At 37.0% G+C, this 15,401-nt stretch overlaps 2 protein-coding genes across 2 annotated transcripts; both read right to left on the reverse strand.

Annotated features, from left to right (window-relative positions):
- Positions 1 to 11,142: 11,142 nt before the first annotated feature.
- LOC132730052 (uncharacterized) lies at positions 11,143 to 12,297 on the reverse strand. The gene has a single exon (XM_060715901.1). The coding sequence runs from the start codon at positions 12,295 to 12,297 to the stop codon at positions 11,143 to 11,145; it is 1,155 nt and encodes a 384-aa protein (XP_060571884.1).
- Positions 12,298 to 13,829: 1,532 nt separating this feature from the next.
- LOC132730053 (uncharacterized) lies at positions 13,830 to 15,301 on the reverse strand. The gene is made up of 2 exons (XM_060715902.1): positions 15,287 to 15,301; positions 13,830 to 14,636 (listed from the first exon to the last, which is right to left on the reverse strand). Exons 1-2 carry the CDS (start codon positions 15,299 to 15,301, stop codon positions 13,830 to 13,832), a joined length of 822 nt encoding a protein of 273 aa, XP_060571885.1.
- Between the last annotated feature and the right edge of the window lie 100 nt (positions 15,302 to 15,401).

Below are 15,401 nucleotides of genomic sequence, written 5' to 3' on the forward strand. Positions count from 1 at the left end.
TGTGGGCGGAGTTAACGTGACGTCAGGTGAATCAAAGCATCCACTGGTCGATTTTAGTCATGTGACATTTTACTGCATGCAGCTATGATACGATCAAAACATGTTTATATTTTCGCTTTCGAATTAACCCTCGGGCAAAGTCTAAATAAGATATATTTTGTTGTTATTGTTTTGTATTTTCAAGCATGGGTCTTTCCGACTGCAGAGAAAGTCTTACTCAAATCACGGATTTACAAATCCGTGCTGAAATATATACATGACTAATAAAACTACTGTACAGTACTGTACATGGATCCATGTAATTGACAATTAGAGACCGTGTCAAAACAAATTACGATATCTTACTATTTATGTCTCTGGTTAAATGTTAATTGAAATGTTATATGGAGGGGTGGGGTGGGGGTAAAAATGTATAAACAGTGGCGGATTCATGCCCGGGCTTCATAACTACATAATTGATTGGTTTATTACTTTCCAAAGGGGGGGGGGGGGGGGGGTCTAATGAAGTTATTTCACAGATAGTGGCAAATAGATGTGTTACATTGTGCACCATATTTTACTATCTTTTTATCTTATCCATTTTCTTTGCAAAAGCCCTAAAATTAGAAATTGAAAATTATTTTTTGCAAATTAAAAAGATGGCGAGTTTTATAAAGATTGTATATCGCGTTTTTATAACTACCGGTAGTTTTACCAGAGACATAGATAACAGAGATAATTAAGCAGCTACTATTATATATACTCCATTGAAACATCACTCATGCCTATCAAAAAGTAAAAAAATAGGCATTTTGTAGCAAATAAAACTTAATGGATGTACATTTGATCCTTTATTATTATATACCAATTGAAAGGTAAATCACTATCTATTGCTGCATGTTATAATATTGGTAACTTTCCATACCTTTCACTTGGAAAAACATAGCAGAACATACCCACTGAGCCAGTTTTTTTTTTCCATGAATAGTTTTGTAACAAGAATTATTAAGTAGTTCTCTTTAAAAATTGATGTATCATTTATTTAAATGGGTACTGTAAATATTTTTACCTGCAGCCATAGACAAATGCATAAGCTTTCAGAAAATGTATTATAGTTAATCTAGTTAATAAGTTTTACTAGGTACGTAGTTAATATACGTGCTACAAGTTTTAAGTTTAGCAGGCACGCGCGTGATATTTTAACTGGCTAGGAAGTTACCTATCTCTTTTATCTATGTCTCTGGTTTTACTACGTTTTTTATTAAGATGAAATGATTGGTTATTTGCTTTAATAACTTTTTATGGCAGTTATATTTTTCTTAAATTAAATTTAAATTGTACCGACCTCTTTAGTATCTTGAGTCATGGAGTTCAATTAGTATTGTATGTATATCTGTGCTTGAATGGATTCATTGATGGATAAAATTCTTATTGAATATTAGTGTTTGAATTTTTTTTGTACAATAGAAAGGCAGTATTTTAATATTCACTTTACTTTGGAACATCATGCACCTATTATTCTGATGAGTAAATTGATCAACACTCGCGCATACATTTGGTAAGTGTGCTGTTATTTTGTAAATGCTTAAAGATCCTGTATGTTTTGTAATAAAATTTATTGAGATTGCATACCACTCTTCATTGAATTATATATGTATGTAATTATGCAAATTTGTCAATTTTCAAACATGGAAGAATATGTAAAAATGTATTGCAAATATGTGTACATCTTTAAGGTAATCATTAAATTATATGCATTCATTTCTTATTGGAAAAATTGACTTAGAATTTATAGAAAACTAAATTCTAATTACCTCCCTTTATTTACATGAAATATTAAATTCGGTAATATCTTTATAAATAATGTTTTTTGAAACTTACAATATCGATACATCTTAATTTGAGCATCATAATTTGTATATAAAACCATAAAAATAATGTGTTACAGGATCTTTAATACTGAAACACCAGGGGAATTCTATTTGAAAGGATACCCTGCAAACACTAACCTATACAAAATACAATGTGATGTTCCAATCCGAAAGGTACCATAATGATAAACAGCACTAGAAAGTCAAGGAAATAATACCATTTTCAATCTCATATTTTTTTTTCAATTTATGGGAGGGGACACCCCTCCCAGGCCCACCCAATTATATATAAATGATTCTTAAATCGATATCATCTGAATATTTACAAAAACATTAATACACATATATAAGCAAAGTACATTGCCACTCATAAGATGAGCTATAAAACACACCAATTTCATTTTTTTTTGTCACATGAACAAGATATTGGCCCAATCTTCAAACATGCACAATTTTCGCTTGTAGCATTACTTTTGTCAAAATCTTCCACCCATATGCCAGCACCCCCCCCCCCCGCCGCCCCCAAGAAACCATGTTCTGTATCCGCCCATCATAAATGCTTTCCATTTTCATTAAAGCGAAAGTAAACTGCAACCTTTTCATCAATCGCAGAATAGTAGGCATGGAACCAAACTAATTGGGCAAACTCCTCACAGTGATTATCTCCCTTGGTAGATTGTACGGTACCACCAGATTGTACTGATAAAGGGAGATCACTGGATATGGCAAACTTCTCTCACAGTGATTACCTCCCTTGGTAGATTGTACTGATAAAGGGAGATCACTGCGTAAAAAAATGCCTACCTACCTGCCCTATTTTTTAAAACCATGTCACAGACTCACTGGAAACAAACATTTTTTTGTTAGGCATGAACTATAACGAACGCATGTAAGTAAAGTTAAAAATAAGACAGAAGTTAAATTTTCTATGTAACGGTCGATATAAAAATTTACATTTCTTAGCATCTATTCCGATAAACATCTTCAGTTTTAGTTAAATCAAAACATGTCATGATTATAAAATTAAGGTCAAATACTATGCGTCACACAATTTGAAAATTGTAAATTTATACATATAGTCAAAGGCAATTACTCTTTCAAATCTGAAATAATCCACACGCAAAACCCAAGGTGCACAGCTTCACATGTAGATCAGCATTATGTATGGAGGGTGATTTATGCCAAAATTACATCTTGCTTTCTTACGTTACATCGTGCTTTCTAACTTGTACATCGTGCTTTCTAACCTGTACATTATGCATTCTGACATATACATCTTGCATTCTGACTTTTACATGTTGCTTTCTTACATGCACATTATGCTTTCTGCTGTGTGCGACTTGCTTACTTTTATGTTGATGTCGTTATTTAACGATCAATTATTATTCATTTGTTGATCTGGTATATTAATTCAATAAATTAACCTGCAACTGTTTGTATTTGGGTCTATTTACTCAGCTTGAATGACGAATGTCATAAGGTAGAATGCGCATAGCCGAAAGCCGAATGCAGCAAGCATAATACAACGCGACATCTGGTGTAATAATATGTGACACCAAAATTATGCTAACAGGTGGCGCTACAGTTATATTCTCGGTAAAGTCCGTATTGCGGTTCGGATTCAGTTTACCAAGTTACGTCCCTTTGTTTTAAAATTTCCATTTGCACTCATGGAAAAAATATACAAAACGATTTAACCAATTTCTATATTTATTAATGAAACTCTGTAGGTCAAATTATATTTACAGCTGACAATGACAAGTTGCACATTTCCAAATCAATGGTTTAAGAATTTATTTTTATTCATCAACAAAATAATTATAAAATAGAACAGTTGTTCGACATTGTTCAAAGTGTTTTGGCCATAAAAAATTTCTTATTAAAATATTTTCTGACATGGCTTATTTCCAATACCTGTGATCTTCCAAACATTTTTAATGTGTTTCTATTAATTAGGACATTTTCTTGCCTATTTTCAAACTAATTTTGTACACACGTTAGATTTTTTAAAATCAACTTGTCAAAAATGTCTTTTTTCACTAAGTTGAAATTATTCACTAAGATGCTTTATGGCCCCAGGTTCTTGTTCACAGTGTCAGCTAAACTGAAGGAACTGCTGCCAAAATCAGCTGATTCTGAGAAAAAAAGAAAAAAAAGGCAAAACTGTCTAGTCTGTCAATCTGTGAGAGTTTAGCTTTAGGGCGAATGATTTCATAATATTAATTGATGAGTACATAAAAACAAAATGTACAAAAAATGTCCCAAGAAATGGTTATAAAATCAAATGAATTGTTTGTCATAGAAGATATTAATAAACTTTTTTTTTCATTTTTTAAAGAAAACTACTAAAAAGGCATCTTCAGCCAAACATGCAATATTCATTTTATAACCATTTCTTGGGACCATTTTTGTACATTTTGTTTTTATGTACACATCAAATAATATTATGAAATCATTCGTCCTAAAGCTACACCACGGTGCATATCTATATCGGTACCTTCTTTGCGAAATCTGCTCAAACGGCACCCTCTTTACACATGCACAGGTTATTCTCTGCTAAAAACAAACCAGCGATGGATAACAATCCAGTAAAATTTCAATGTAATAAGGAAAGGGGGTTTGACAGGTACAAAAGATATATACCACGGAACACTAGAATGTTTTATCTATGTGCTGATTTGTCATGTGCCCGTTTTTCGTGTACTGCAACTTCACAATAAGCTACAAAAAATCGACATGTCTTGCTTCGCCCATCACCTCGACATACTTTTCGGGCTGCAATGAACCGTGGGCTTGATTATATATGCATCATACATATTTAATATGTTCATTTACATATCATCTTCGGACAAATGGCAGTATATTGTCAAAAAAAAAATGTAAAATTCATAAAAACACCATACTTTCGGTTTTGCAGCGTACCCTCATGGCACAACATATGCTTTTATTTGCGTTAATCGTTAAATAGGTATGAAATATTTCTTACTTTTATGTAAATATTACATACTTAACGGTTAACCCAAATAAAAGCATATGTCGTACCTTGTGGGTACGTATGTGTTAAAAAATGAGAGGGTACCTGTGATATAAAAATTCAAATGAAGAGAGGTAGCCCGTGCCGCTGCAAATGAAAAAAAAAGGCAAAACTGTCTAGTCTGACAGACTAGACAGTTTTGACATTTTTTTTTTTCTCAGAATCAGCCTGGGCCGTATTCATAAAGCATCGTAATATAGTGAATAATTTCAACTTAGTGAAAAAAGACATTTTTTTGACAAGTTGAATTTAAAAAATCTAACGTGTGGATGGTCACAGGTATTGGAAATAAGCCATGTCAAAAAATATTTTAATAAGAAGTTTTTTATGGCCAAAACACTTTGAACAATGTCGAACAACTGTTCTATTTCATAATTATTTTGTTGATGAATAAAAATAAATTCTTAAACCATTGATTTGGAAATGTGCAACTTGTCATTGTTAGCTGTAAATATAATTTGACCTACAGAGTTTCATTAATAAATATAGAAATTGGTTATATCGTTTTGTATATTTTTTCCATGAGTGCAAATGGAAATTTTAAAACAAAGGGACGTAACTTGGTAAACTGAATTCGAACCGCAATACGGACTTTACCGAGAATATAACTGTAGCGCCACCTGTTAGCATAATTTGGGTGTCACATATTATTACACCAGATGTCGCGTTGTATTATGCTTGCTGCATTCGGCTTTCGGCTATGCGCATTCTACCTTATGACGTTCGTCATTCAAGCTGAGTAAATAGACCCAAATACAAACAGTTGCAGGTTAATTTATTGAATTGATATACCAGATCAACAAATGAATAATAATTGATCGTTAAATAACGACATCAACATAGAATTAAGCAAGTCGCACACAGCAGAAAGCATAATGTGCATGTAAGAAAGCAACATGTAAAAGTCAGAATGCAAGATGTATATGTCAGAATGCATAATGTACAGGTTAGAAAGCACGATGTACAAGTTAGAAAGCACGATGTAACGTAAGAAAGCAAGATGTAATTTTGGCATAAATCACCCTCCATAATTATGTAAAGTTTGTTGATTCTAGCACAAACACACATTACACAACATTTTGACACTTTCAATGGCATTCTTTTTTGTGGTCAAGGGCACTTACTCTGCAAATTCTGATTAAACACAAGAAACTTTCAGGCGCACAACTACAAATGTAGATACTTTATTTCCTTCAATGTACATGAAGAGCTGAACATATATGTCACGGTTCAGAACTGTTCACTATTTAGGGGAGAAGATGTGTAAGTGGCCGGATAGCTCAGTCGGTAGAGCCGCGGAACGGTATTCCGAGGGTCCCGGGTTCGAGTCCCGGTCAGGCTGCACATTTTTCTCACCCTGTGACATTTGGCGCCCAACGTGGGGCCCGTGACTGATATAGCTCAAAGTTTAATTTACATTGCTCTGTTACTCTGTGAAATTCGAGGACGAATTTCAATATCGCAGGGGAGTATGTCACGGTTCAGAACTGTTCACTATTTAGGGGAGAAGATGTGTTAGTGGCCGGACAGCTCAGTCGGTAGAGCCGCGGAACGGTATTCCGAAGATCCCGGGTTCGAGTCCCGGTCAGGCTGCACATTTTTCTCACCCTGTGACATATATACAAACATATAACTACAAAAATTAACAAAACAGCTAGTTTAAAACTCTGACAAAATTGTTTTAATCTACATGCAAAACTCCAGGTGCATCACTTCAAATGATAATCAACATTTTTGTAAAGTTTCATGACTATATATAGATTCAAATACTTTTCGAGCTGTGCGTGACACAAAGTGAAAAAAGCCATTTTTTTTTACTAAATCAAGGGCAATTACTTTGACGATACTGAATTAATCTACATGCGAAACACCAGTTGCAAAACTTCACATGCTGATTAACATCACAATAGCTCAAGCACTTTTAGAGCTACATGCGACACAACAAAAGAATTAACGCACGAATGAAGGGGCACAAAAATGAAATTTTTAAATTAAATCTTTAAAAGTTTCAGTAAGCCTTTTATAAACAATTGTTTATTGTTGTTCGTATCTCACAATACCTCAGCGTGGATGGAACAATGGAGCCGAATAAATGAGGTTGCATTTTTTAAAAAAGAAATTTACAATAATAGATCCAACAAAAAAATTCAATGCTAGATTTAGATCTTGATAAAAGCCGATTGGTTTGATAATGAAAGTCGTCAGGCTAAATGTGAGTTTTTTTATGCTATATCTCTTTTTTGTAGATTAAAAAAGTGAAGAAAATAAAACTGGTATGTTGAGATTAAAACGAAGGTATAAAATGATGGTTAAAAGTAAAGGCGAGTTTTTAAGGTATTACGACCCTAATGGGCACTATAAGGAACTAAAAAATTGACATCATAGGTCAGATATATACCTTAATTATAAAGTACACCTGTATGCAAAGTTTAAACAAAGTTTACCGCACGGAAATCAAGTTATGGCCACTTTTCTGAACTCAAGCTAGGATGTTATGAGGGCCCCTTTTTTTTAGAAATGAGGAACCTTTAAATAATCTGCAATAACATTCTAATGAAAAATGTTTTCCCATTAATTTTTAGTAAGAAACAAATAGTACAATTCAGCTAACAATCCACATAAGTAAAATTACTGCTTCTACTTAAAATTTATGAAATCTGTATAAAAATATTACCCTACCCCACCCATTTTACCATGTGTCTGGCCATTTTCCTACTAAGGGAGTCTAATTTAAAAAATCCTTAAAATTTACCCAAATGAGTGCTTGTTTTCAAAGTTTCCCTAAATTTTTTAAGAAGTATATTGGTTGATCTTGTAAAATATGAAATTCTTTTACTGTCTAGTTTTGATTTTATTACACTTTGAAAATATCAGGTACCAGATTATTACTAGATTTAGCATAATTTATCCAATAAATACCTATGTAAATTAAAAAATCAAAATTAAACACTTTTTTCTTTCCAAATGGGACATGAGAGATACATAAATAATGTTAAAAGAAAAAAAGAAAGAAACAATAGTTGACCCTTTTGGGGATTGAACCCACGGCCTTCATTTTCAATGTTGTTAACAGTAGTTATAGCCTATTTGAATACTCTTCAAGGCGGAGGTAATGCATTAGGATGGTAATACCTTAAGCAAATAAATAAGAAATTTATATTGAAAAGCTGTTTAAAATAATTTTTAAAAAAAAGGCGATTTTATAAATAAAATAAAATAAGAAATATTGAAAAGCTGGTTTACGAATAGTTACTGTAAAGGAAAGGCGAATTTTTAAAGCAAATAAGATAAGAAATATTGAAAAGCTGTATCATTCTAAACGTCGGAACTTGTGGCTTTTTTTTTCGAAAAAAAAAATAAGGATAGTAACACATTGTCTATTGAAGATATTTATAATACTTTTTCAAGTTTACGTAAGCTGAGGATTTTTGTTCAGACTATAATTTTGTAACAAATTCTTGTAGCTTTGATGAGCTAGATAAGCCAATTACTTCTGCTGAAGTGGAATTTTATTATTAAAAAATTAAAGAAGAATAAAGCCTGTGGCATGGATAATTTTATAAACGTATATTTTATAGAATGCTATGATATACTCCATTCTCATTTGGTTGAAATGTTTAATGATATTCTAAATTTCGTATATTTTCCAGGTGAATTGTCTTGCGGAGTTATTGTGCCTATTTATAAAGATAAAAAAATGATCATTGTGACGTACGTAACCACTCTAACAATCCCGCGGCGTGCACCAGACCTATCTTACGGTGAAGGGTGTGGCCTAACTTACGGCGAAGGTTGTGGCCTAACTTACGACGAAGGGTGTGACCTAACTTACGGCGAAGGGTGAGGCTCTATAAAGATGCTGTTACCTCCAAGAAGAGGTGTTCTTCCTCTGTTGTACGATGAGAAGAATTTGGTCCTGTTGTAAATATCTCTACGACGACAGTCAGCTTGAGAGGACCTCTACGATCAGCGACGTATGGAGGAGATTAAACTAAGTCCTCCGTTGCGGCTCTAAGATCAGCGGTATATAGAGGCAATTAAACTGATCAGTCCTCCGTAGCGTCTCTACGACCAGCGACTCTACGACCAGCGACGTAACATGGACCGATAGTTTCATTGGTCTGGGACATATGGTATATCCGGCGCCCAGTATAAATAAACTTTAAAACACACACACGTACGTAAACTTCTCATTTTCCCTCCGAACATGACGTCGCTGAGAAGGCACAGGGCATCGGCAGAAGATTTGCGGCTAACGGATATAAAACTTTAAAATGCCTTCCCGTTCTCGGGGCTACTACTTCGTCTTCGACTCAATCGCAACTACTCGGCCATTTCCGTCAGTCTTCGGATAAGGACTATTATAGATAATAGCCGAGGCAGTTCCGAATGTCTTCGACTACCAGTTGCCATTGTCCCCCGACTAAAGCCGAGGGGAGTGGCCCTACAATGCGGCTGAGACGACGAGGATGGTGTGCTAGGGTGAGTGAGCCTTGAGCACAGATAGACGGCTTGTAAAGCAAGCTCTTTTCTTGGCACCAACAGCCCTTTTAAGGGTTACCTCCTTTCATTATTGTCTCTGTAATTTATGTTCGGAATTCTTCGAATGTGCAGAAGTTGAGGTTTTGTCCCTTTTGACTTTCTCCTAATTTATTGATGACTTTGAACTATTTTTGCAAGAAAAACATGATAGCGGCTTGTCACTAGATGATACAATTTTCATACTTTTGTAATTTGCAGACGACATGAATATTTTAAGCGATACTGTTAGCGACCTATAAAATAGCCTGCACTTGCTTTATACATATTGTAATAGGGGTCTGGACGAACATTATTGTTTTTATGCCCCCGCCATGTAATGGCCGGGGCATATCGTGTTACCCTGTTCCGTCCTTCTGTCATTCCGTCATTCTGTCATTCCGTCATCATCAGTTTCCGTTCATTATCTTAGTAACAGTTGCACACATTCAACTCAAATTTGACATATGGATATGTCATGAGAAAATACAGGTCAAGTTCGAATTTGGTCATGGTTCGATGATTTTTGGCAGAGTTATGCCCCTTTTACTTTGAAAATAATATGACATTTTCAGTTTCCGTTCATTATCTCCCCAACGGTACAACGCATTCAACTCAAATTTGACATATGGATATGTCGTGAGAAAATACAGGTCAAGTTCGAATTTGGTCATGGTTCAATGATTTTTGGCAGAGTTATGCCCCTTTCACTTTGAAAATAATATGAAATTTTCAGTTTCTGTTTATTATCTCCCCAACGGTACAACACATTCAACTCAAATTTGACATATGGATATGTTTTTGGAAAGCCCAGGCCAAGTTGGAATTTGGTCATGGTTCAATGATTTTTGGCAGAGTAATGCCCCTTTCACTTTGAAAATAATATGAAATTTACAGTTTCTGTTCATTATCTACCCAACAACTCAAATTTGACATATGGATATGTCAAAGGAATGGGCAGGTCAAGTTGGAATTTGGTCATGGTTCGATGATTTTTTGGCAGAGTTATGTCCCTTTCACTTTGAAAATAATAATTATTAGATACATCTTAGGAATAAGCAGTTTAAGTTTGAATTTGGTCGTGGTTCAATGATTTTGGACAAACTTATCTTTCTTGAATGTTGGAAAAATTTTGAACTTTCAGTTCCAGCACTGAAATGAGCACTGAAATGTATGTAGCCATTATTTTGGCTACAAATATGAAATATGCTATTTTCAAAAGGTTTAGACTGAATAATTTCAGTGCCTTGAACATTGTATGAAAATGGTTTGTGTTAACATTGAAAAGTTTTAAGGGCTTTTAACTTAAAATGAAAAAAATAATTTGTGCAAACAAATTTGGAACTAAATATTATAACATCTGAAATTTTGGCTGCATGCGGGGGCATCCGTGGCATGATGACACATTTTTAGTTATAAAAAGAGGTCCTATTAAACATGATGATTGTTGGACTTACAATAACGAAAAAATAGAAACTGTTGATAATTTTAATTACCTTGGGATATTTACACGGGTAGATCTACATTTGTACTAAAACCAGAAACATTGGTGAGGCTCTTAGCCTCTTAATGATCCAATGTTTTCCCGGTCAAAAATTTCTAAAGTTGAATAACAGATGTCCTGCTGAAGGTAGACGTCATCAGCCGAGTTACCATCCGTCTGCAGGTGTTTCGCTCCATTTACACTCGGGACACCCTCGGGATGGTGGAGCAAGTAGGGTTGATCAGGCCCTACCCCGTCTACCTTGGCTGCCATTCATGTTTGCTACGGAGCATCCATAGCCAACTGGACGCTCTTTCGGCTGTTCTCCCCAGAGCATGGACTGTGCGCTTTCGTGCCGCTCCTTTGATGCCCAATGCTCCGAGCATCCTCCACACTGATTGTGATGGGAAGCCACGACATCCGACCTCAATCGGGAAGACCTGAGTGTTCCAGCCGTTGGACTTGCAGGATTGGGCCAAGTCTTCGTACTTGGACCTCTTGAGCTCGTGGGATTCTTCAATGCGTTCCTCCCATGGGACTGTCAGCTCAACCAGCACCACTCGTTTAGGATTTCTGGACCATATCACAATGTCTGGCCGGAGGGTAGTCTGGGCGATTTCCTGGGGGAACTGTAGTTGTTCCTTTAGGTCAGCCTTCATTTCCCATGACCTGGATTCATTCAGGATTCCGGTCGATGCTGGGGCTGACTTGGGTACTTGTTCTCCCTCCTTCAGGAACCCGATGTAGCGGTTCTGGTTTGGCCTCGGTCTCTCTTTCTTCCTTTCGGTCTCAAGGACATGGGCTACCTCAGACAGGACCTGGTCATGACGCCATCTGTAGCGCCCCTGAGATAGGGCTGTGGGGCATGATGAGAGTACATGTTTGAGTGATCCTGGTGAACCACACAATGGACATGCCGGGTCGTCAATCAGCTTCCACTGGTACAGGTTGGTAGGAGATGGGAGCATGTCGTAGATAGAACAAAACAGGAAACTCAGTCTGAGTGGCTCGTACTGCCAGATCTCTTGCCAGGATAATTTCCTTTCTGGAACCTGCCATCTTGTCCAGTTTCCCTGTGGTCCTAGCTGGACTGCCCTTGACATTCTTTCCTGCTCTGCTTCTTTCCTGATCTCGGTCTGTACTAGGGATCTTCTTTCCTGCTGTGTTGAAGTCTCCCATCTTTGGTGCTTCCTGGTGCCTAGTCCTTCTTTTCCTATGTTTGTCATACCCACAATGTCTTGGTGCTTGAGACTGCTCTCTGCAAGCTCCACCGCACGACTCACTGACCACTTTCGCCCAGTCCTAACCTCGATGCCAGCGCCGCTGATCTTCTCGTCTTTGGAATCTCTCAGCGTTAGCAGAAGTCTGGTCTTAGCAACTTTGAATTCCTCTACAATAGAGTTGATGGGCATCTGTAGCTTTGCTGTCTTGCTGTAGAGAATTAAAAAATTCTGGAAACAAAGTGATCCCTCGGAAGCATTAATCACAACAAAATAACATAAGAATTGCAGACTCGGTTTGATTGAGTCTGTACATGAGGGATAATGAATAAGTGCAACATCCCTCACGCCCCCTAGCACCGGCTTGAGCTATGTTGGTGAAGGATGGAGGCAAGCCTAACCATCTTCTTAGGTGCTTGCTGACAGTCCGCTCCAGCTTCTCTACTGTACTGGTTGGAATATCGTTAACCATCATTGGCCAAACGAGTCTGGGTAGTAGATTGTGTTGGTACACCCAAGCCTTGAATTTCCCCGGAACATCGGTCAATGTCGTAGCAAATCGGTTATTTCCGGAACGTTAGATTTTTTTTTAAATTTTGGGTATTAGATTATTAACAATCAATTAAATCTTTTATTGACAATGCACTAAAAAATAATTGAATTGTGAAAAATAACGTTTCGGAAATGACCGATTTATTACGACATTAGCCGATGCTAGATTTTTTTGGCGGGAAAACATTACAGTAAGTCTATCTTCTATAACCCTTAAACCTATAGTGTTAGGTGCCAACTATTTAACGCCTTTGTTACAGCTATTTTGGGTTTTGGTAAATCAAAAGAAATCGAACGTATCCAATTAAATTTACACCGCAATTGTTTTGGAAAATACTGAAAAAGGGGGTCGGGATTATGCCCCTAATTGCTCACCTGATGGTATGGTTTACATGGACTAGATTTCGTGACCTAGTTTGATGTTTCCAAATGCTTATCTTTATTTTTAGCTCTGCAGTATTCAAATGGGCGCTTGCTATAGAACATGTTAAATTGGCACCAGGACGCTTCCGTAGTTTGCTGATATATTTGTTTAGATTTGTAGAGTAATTGCCATTAATTTATAAAAAAAACACTTCCAAACTGTTATGTCATGTGTACAACAACTAAAAGTGCTTAAGCCAGACCACAGGAGCTTAAAACGCCTTTTAAAATTTGGATTTTTAATTTGGTGTTTTAAGCTCCACACCCTAAGTGTCTGTAAGCCAGACAAGATCTCGAGAGTTGATCGGCATGTAAAGCTGCGCACCTGGGGCTTTGCTTGTGGATTAATTCAGTTTTGTTAAGAGTTATTGCCCTTGACTTACCGTAGTATGAATTAGCAATTTTCAACTTGTGTCTCAAAAACTAATTGACCTCTGGTCATAAAACTTTACAGGACCGTTAGTCAGAATATGTAGTTGTGCATCTCGGGGTTTGTTTGCTTTTATTTTCATTTAAGCATACTATAGGATGAAAAATTGAGATTTGAAATTCTTGATATTGGGAAAAAATCAAGATGCCAGCATTGGATGTTGTTTTTATGCCCTCAACCACTTGGGGTTGGGGGAGTTATGTAGAATTTCCTTAGTCTGTCCCTCTGCCGTATTGTCCTTCTGTACGTCAGTACACTTGACAGTGATATGTGGGGGCATCTGTGTCCTCAGACAGTTATGGACACATTACTAGTTAGCCTATATACCATCATCAGATGGTATGTTCCGGAATGATCTGAAACTTTGAACACAGGGTAACTGGAACACAGGGTAACTGGAACACAGGGTAACCAGAACACAGGGTAACCGGAACACAGGGTAACCGGAACACAGGGTAACCGGAACACAGGGTAACCGGAACACAGGGTAACCGGAACACAGGGTAACCAGAACACAGGGTAACCGGAACACAGGGTAACCAGAACACAGGGTAACCGGAACACAGGGTAACTGGAACACAGGGTAACTGGAACACATGGTAACTGGAACACAGGGTAACCGGAACACAGGGTAACCGGAACACAGGGTAATCGGAACACAGGGTAACCGGAACACAGGGTAACCTGAACACAGGGTAACCTGAACACAGGGTAACCGGAACACTGGGTAACTGGAACACTGGGTAACTGGAACACAGGGTAACCGGAACACTGGTAACTGGACAGGGTAACTGGAAACAGGGTAACGAACGGAACACTGGGTAACCGGAACACTGGGTAACTGGAACACAGGGTAACTGGAACACTGGGTAACTGGAACACAGGGTAACCGGAACACAGGGTAACTGGAACACAGGGTAACCGGAACACAGGGTAACCGGAACACAGGGTAACCGGAACACAGGGTAACCGGAACACAGGGTAACTGGAACACAGGGTAACCGGAACACAGGGTAACCGGAACACAGGGTAACTGGAACACAGGGTAATCGGAACACTGGCTAACCGGAACACTGGGTAACCGGAACACAGGGTAACTACAATAGCTCACCTTGAGCACATTGTGCTTAACGGGAAGAAAAAAACAATTTAAAAACTTTTTTTTTTTATGTGAAAAATTATAAAACGAACATGAATGAGAATATCAGAATCTGAAAGAAGAACGTTATTTAGAGCTGATTTTTAATCAGATTGGGGTGACATTGTACTAATTGAACAGTAAATTTGAAATTTTCAACTCATTATATAAGTAATAGAAAGAGCACCGAAACACGAGGCTATCTGATTTGTACGAGGGGGGGTAGCCCCCCCGAGTATTTATCAGATTGCCGAGTGTTTTGGTGTTCTTTCTCTTTTGTATCATAGTCAAACATAAAAGCACGTTCCCTGTTGTCACAATATGAAACCCCGGCAAAAATGAACCAATGAACAAACATCTGAATATGACATTTCTGTCGCTTTCCCTTTCTCTGTCGTCACAATATGTAAACCCCAGCAAAAATGAGCCAATCAATGGGCATGCTCTGGAGTGCGGGTAACTAATACCCGCACTCCAGTTTAACGCACTGTGCATGTATACGATTTAACCCTGACACATTTTCAACAGAAATGTCTCCAAACTATGATACAATTATATATACACAATGTGCCACAAAATATCCCTCAACTTCATTAATATCTTTTAGTATTATACTGTTTGTTTTTATCAATTTTTACACATTCTTTGGTCATATCTCAGTAAATGATCCACCAAACCAGCTTTCCTGGATAACTAACCAGTAATTACCAATTTCTTCACAAGTTATGGGCATAATAGACAAATATATAGAGG

Source organism: Ruditapes philippinarum, unplaced genomic scaffold (genome assembly GCF_026571515.1).
Source record: "Ruditapes philippinarum isolate M1 unplaced genomic scaffold, ASM2657151v2 ctg5850_1_1_1_1, whole genome shotgun sequence".
Taxonomy (NCBI): Eukaryota; Metazoa; Mollusca; class Bivalvia; order Venerida; family Veneridae; genus Ruditapes; species Ruditapes philippinarum.

Coding starts and splice junctions, on each gene's coding strand:
- LOC132730052 (XM_060715901.1), bottom strand. CDS start 12,297: ATGCCCATCAACTCTATTGTAGAGGAATTCAAAGTTGCTAAGACCAGA.